General features: G+C 38.7%; 1 protein-coding gene across 1 annotated transcript; it reads left to right on the forward strand.

Annotated features, from left to right (window-relative positions):
- Positions 1 to 234: 234 nt before the first annotated feature.
- On the forward strand, positions 235 to 4,904 carry PABPC5 (poly(A) binding protein cytoplasmic 5). Its single transcript, XM_007538942.3, has 2 exons — positions 235 to 315; positions 898 to 4,904. The coding sequence occupies exon 2, from the start codon at positions 1,031 to 1,033 to the stop codon at positions 2,177 to 2,179; it is 1,149 nt and encodes a 382-aa protein (XP_007539004.1). The 5' UTR covers positions 235 to 315; positions 898 to 1,030; the 3' UTR covers positions 2,180 to 4,904.
- The last annotated feature ends 1,049 nt before the right edge of the window (positions 4,905 to 5,953 follow it).

Below are 5,953 nucleotides of genomic sequence, written 5' to 3' on the forward strand. Positions count from 1 at the left end.
TTCCTTTTCCTCTTCTTGGCACTGAGCAAGAGGGAAGTTACTTAGTAAGGTTCCAGGTTTCTTTGTGCCCCGACCGCCAGCTCACCCGACCACAACCACAGGGTTTTCTTTTCCATATGTATGTCCTAATCAGTGCAATTCGTGTCCATCTGTCTGAGCTCCTGCCTGTCTGCTCCATCTGCCCTTCACTTCTGACTCCGCCCCACATCTGTCTGGAACTGCCTGGCGTCAGAGCTGACCCACTGCGACTCTGCCAGTCAGTCCCTTCGGATCTGCCAAGAGTCTCATGCTGCGGAAATCACCGGGCGTCACTCGGTCCGTACCCAGTGGGCATCTTGGGATTCTGGGAGGTCTCAGGTCCCCTAGTCCCCCGCGCGTGTCTGTATGTCTGTTTGTCTGTCTGCATCGCTGTTCCTTCAGCAGCCTGCAGCTTTACTGCTGGTCCTAGGGCACCAAGTAAACAAGTCTGTTCTTTCGCAGACGCTGAATATGTGTAGGGGCCTCTGTTAGCTGCTTGTCCTCCTGAGACTGGCCCCGCAGCCGGCGGAGGAATACACTTTCTGGCCCTGCCCTTTTAAATGTAATTTTAAGACAACAGGAGATTAAGGCCTGTATTTCTGCAGAAATGGGTCTGAGGCATCTGAAGGCAATGCTAGATGTGGGGAGTCAGCCAGCTGTTTGGTGATTTCTTACAATATAATGGGAAACGGGATGTTTTTTTCTTACTACTAGCTTTTGACACTGATTTTAAATCTGAATGGGTGGAAATAATAGGGCAAATGGATTCGCTATCTGGGGTGCTTTTTTGTCTAATGCGGTTTTTTTTTTGTTTGTTTGTTTGTTTTTGGTTTTCCCTGAGCCTTCTGACTAGCTATTTCTGAACTTCATTTTTCTCAGCCTCAACAGTGATTCTGAGTCTGCTCTTAGCTTCATTCGCATTGGCTTTTTCTGTTCCTGAACAGCTGCTTGGCCTAAAGCTTAGAGAAAGCAGACTTTTTTTCCCTCCCAAGAGAGCCCTGTACTCTGAGTGATGGGGAGTGGGGAGCCTAATTCTGCTAGCAAGAAAAAGAAGTACCTCAAGGCTGCCCTTTATGTAGGTGACTTGGACCCAGAAGTCACGGAGGACATGTTATATAAGAAGTTCAGGCCTGCCGGCCCTCTGCGTTTCACCCGAATCTGCCGTGACCCAATGACTGGCAGTCCTCTGGGCTATGGTTATGTTAACTTCCGCTTTCCTGCAGATGCTGAGTGGGCCCTGAACACCATGAACTTTGATATGATTAATGGCAAACCATTCCGCCTTATGTGGTCTCAGCCAGATGACCGTTTAAGAAAGTCTGGAGTTGGAAATATATTCATCAAAAGCCTAGACAAATCCATAGACAATAGGGCCCTTTTTTATTTATTTTCTGCTTTTGGTAACATTCTCTCCTGCAAAGTCGTATGTGATGATAAGGGCTCTAAAGGCTATGCATATGTCCACTTTGATAGCCTTGCTGCTGCCAATAGGGCCATCTGGCACATGAATGGAGTAAGGCTCAACAATAGGCAGGTGTATGTTGGCCGATTCAAATTTCCAGAAGAGAGGGCTGCTGAAGTCAGAACCAGAGATAGAGCCATTTTCACCAATGTTTTCGTTAAAAACTTTGGCGATGACATGGATGATGAAAAGCTGAAGAAAATTTTCAATGATTATGGGTCAACTGAGAGTGTAAAAGTAATAAGAGATGCTAGTGGGAAATCTAAAGGTTTTGGATTTGTGAAATATGAAACACATGATGCTGCCCAAAGGGCTGTATTAGGCCTGCATGGAAGGTCCATTGATGGGAGAGTTTTGTATGTAGGGCGAGCACAAAAAAAAATTGAGCGTCTGGCTGAGTTAAGGAGAAGATTTGAACGGCTAAGATTAAAAGAAAAAAGTAGGTCTCCAGGGGTACCTATCTATATTAAGAACCTGGATGAGACCATCGATGATGAAAAATTGAAGGAGGAATTTTCTCCTTTTGGATCAATTAGCAGAGCTAAAGTGATGATGGAAGTGGGACAAGGCCGAGGCTTCGGTGTAATTTGTTTTTCCTCCTTTGAAGAGGCAACCAAAGCAGTGGATGAGATGAATGGTCGCATAGTAGGCTCCAAGCCCCTGCATGTCACCCTTGGCCAGACCAGCCACAGGCGGTGAGAATAAGAAATGACCAAATTGCTTCAGCCTTAAGCTGGTGCCTACTTAGTTTGGGCTATTTTCTGATAGGAGCTTACTTTACGCCAATTCACTGTTTTCTTATTGGTTTATGTTTTAAAGTAAGTACTTTCTTTTGGAAAAAATTGTGAAAATATAAAACCTTGCTCATTGTAGTAAAACATTTTAAATTGTAAAATTGTTATTTTGTACTTTAAAATTATCACTAAACATGTGTAGACTAAATTTATTCCTGCACACATTTTTCCCATTAACTAATGAATGTTTGATTATATTTCCTCGTTTTGGCAATACTGCTAAATGTAGTGATTGAATAAAAATATTCTCAAAATGGACCATGCTATTAGTATGTCACAGAACATTTTATTTGCTTCTTGAGAAACTAATTGCTCAGATAAAATATATATGATTTAATTAACATTTCTCAATAATTTTACTTTATTAGTTGAAATAAGTGCTCTTTTAAAGAGATGTGATCTTCCTTTATTTACTTATTTATTCCTTTTTAATATGCTGTGAACATAATGCAGATTTGAAAATGACTCTGTAGAAATTTGGGGGAATTTTCTTTAGTAACTTCATGCTAAGATAAAAAATTATGTTGATGTTTTCTCAGTCAGTGCTTTAGAAAATTACTACTTCAGGCATTAGTTATTCAAATTGTAAGTTGCATCTTAAAACTTTATTGAGGTCTGGAGTGACTGCTTGGCGTTAGCATATGGAATTTGCATGCCTGTGGCCTCATAATTGATTCCAAGTATTGCCATATTCTAGATCTGACAGGTGTTCTGGTCACACTATAACATAAAGACAAAATAAAAAGGAAGGGAAAAGAAGCATTTCTGATGAGAATGAATATTTGAAGATTGACTAAGGAGTACCAGGGCAAAAATTAAAATATATACATTTGAATTATCTTAAAAAGAAAATTAGCTCACTTTACCGAGTTGCCTCTACAGTGTAAACATACATGGAAAATAATCCTTAGAGTGATATTGAAAAATAATTTCAAGAGCATCTTCTATTCTCTTAATTGTTCACTATATCCATATGTTTACAGAGGTTTCAAAGTAAATGAAAATGATTTTAAATTAAAACACATGTCTCTAGTTATTGTATTAAAGTTATTAATTCAGTATGGCTTTCTTTATGTTTGGCTGCTTTAAAGTTCTGAGAAAATGTTCTGTTCTATATTGCAATTCCATTACCTAGCCTGCTATGTCTAATTGCTAGATTGCAGATTTCATTAACAATTCCCTTTTCTACTCAGCCATCTATTACTTCTATCTGTATTCAGAAAACCTTTATATTTTATTTGAATTATCTTTCTTTTAATGTATGTTAGTTCAAATTCACCTTGGTGGTCCCCACCTGCAGGGGGAAAGCTTTGTTAGTGGTAAAGCATTGCTGCAGGTGTCTCTCTCTCTCCCTCTCTAACATCCCCTACCCTCTCAATTTCTGGCTGTCTCCATCCAATAAATAAAAATAATTAAAAAATAAAACCAAAAATATTTAGGAAGTAGATAAATTAATACCTAATTTATGTAAACTTTTATTTATTTTTTTCCTTTATTGGGGGATTAATGTTTTACATTCGACAGTAAGTACAATAGTTTATACATGCATAACAGTTCTCAGTTTTCCACATAACAATACAACCCCCACTAGGTCCTCTGTCATCGTTTTCCAGGATTTGTGTTCTACCCCCACCCACATGGTGGTGATACTTTATAAGATACAGCTATATATAAATAGCGTCAAAGACATAAATTTTGGTGAGCTCGTTCATGTATGATATAGCAAATCCTAACAATGGGGTTTTCTTTTATTATTATTATTTTCCTTTATTGGGGGATTAATGTTTTACATTCAGCAGTAAATACAATAGCTTGCACATGCATAACATTTCTCATTTTTCCACATAACAATACAACCTCCACTAGATCCTCTGTCATCTTGTTCCAGGACCTGAGCTCCCCCCAACCCCACCTCATCCACCCCAGTCTTTTACTTTAGTGCAACACACCAACTCCAGTCCAGGTTCTGCTTAGTGTTTTATCTTCTGATCTTGTTTTTCAGCTTCTGCCTGTGAGTGAGATCATCCCATATTCATCCTTCTGTTTCTGACTTATTTCACTTAACATGACTTCTTCAAGCTCATCCAAGATGGGCTGAAAACTGTGGTAAAATTTTATTAATAGCTATTTAAGTATAGAGTTAACTCATACTCCATATCCAACTATGACAAATGTGTATTGTCTTTAATCTGAGTTGCTTTTTTAAAACTCATATAGAAATATTTGGTTTCATATATAATATAACATAAATTGTGTTAATATGTTTGTTAGATGTTTGCTACAAAATAATGAAAAAAATTTGTTTCAGTGTAATTGTTTATCTGAAAATTATATATATTCATTGTCATACATTTTCAAATGAAAATTGCTATTTTAATGATTATGAGCAAAGTACATGTTTATTGTAAAGAGTGTACACAATGCAAAGTCTATAAAGAAAGAGAAAAAATTTTCAGTTATCAGATAGCCACAAATATTTTCAGTGTGTGCATATCCTTCCATACATTTAATTTTATGTAAACACAAACTATTTTACTAACAAAAATAAAATATAGTTGTTATGGTTATATGTTCTTTTTAATTTTAAATTTAAATTATCACATTTCATTTCAATAAATATTATTCTATTATTCATTGGTGACAACATAGTATTTCTTCCATTATGTGGATCTATTCACGCTTATCTAAGTAGCTCCTTATTGGTAGTTTAATCGTTTAATCTATAGGCTTTTTGTTTTCTTACATGTTAAGTAATGCGGTATTGGGGGCACTAGGCAGTGGTGCAATCAGTACACACAAATTACCATTCTCTAGGGCCCAGGTTCTAGTCCCTACTCCCCACCTGTAATGGGAACACTGCATGAGCATTGGAGTAGTTCTGTCTGCAGGTATCTATCTTTTTTTCTCCCTACCTTTCAATTTCTCTCTGTCCTATCAAATAAAACAGAAAAAAAGAAAGAAAAGAAAAAGTGGCTTCCAGGAGTGGTGGATTCCTAGTTCTGGCACCTAGCCCCACCAATAACCTTGGAAACAATAAAAAAAAATAAAATAATTAGGGGAGTCAGGCAGTAGTGCAGTGGGTTGAGAGCATGTGGTGTGAAGCGCAAGGACCAGCATAAGGATCCCAGTTTGAGGCCCCGGCTCCCCACCTGCAGGGGAGTCACTTCACAGGCACTTAAGCAGGTCTGCAGGTGTCTATCTCTGCCCCTTTCTGTCTTCCCCTTTGTTGTTAAAATTCGTAGGCTCTTGCTGGGTTAGCTTCACGGGCAGGTAACAGAGACGCGGAGACAACGGCTGGGCAGGGAAGCTGTATTTCTTTATTCACAAACAACGATTTATAAACTAAACCAAACTAATTACCAAACAGAACTCTGCTGTCTCTTTGCGGCGGTGCAAGCACTCTCTCCTACTCTGCAACTCTCCAACTGTGGAACTCTCCAACTCTCTCTCTGGAACTCAGGAACCCTCTCTCGGGTTCCTTGGGGCGGGGCCAAGCAGTCCGCGAAATTAGCAGGACTGATCCAATTCTCTTGGCGGGGGAGAACTAGAACCCAATATAAAGCATACAACACCCCTTCTGTCTCCATTTCTCTTTGTCTTATCTAACAACGATAACATCATTAACAACAACAATAATAGCTACAACAACAATGAAAAACAACAATGGTCTCTGCCTCTA

This window comes from Erinaceus europaeus, chromosome X, assembly GCF_950295315.1.
Source record: "Erinaceus europaeus chromosome X, mEriEur2.1, whole genome shotgun sequence".
Taxonomy (NCBI): domain Eukaryota; kingdom Metazoa; phylum Chordata; class Mammalia; order Eulipotyphla; family Erinaceidae; genus Erinaceus; species Erinaceus europaeus.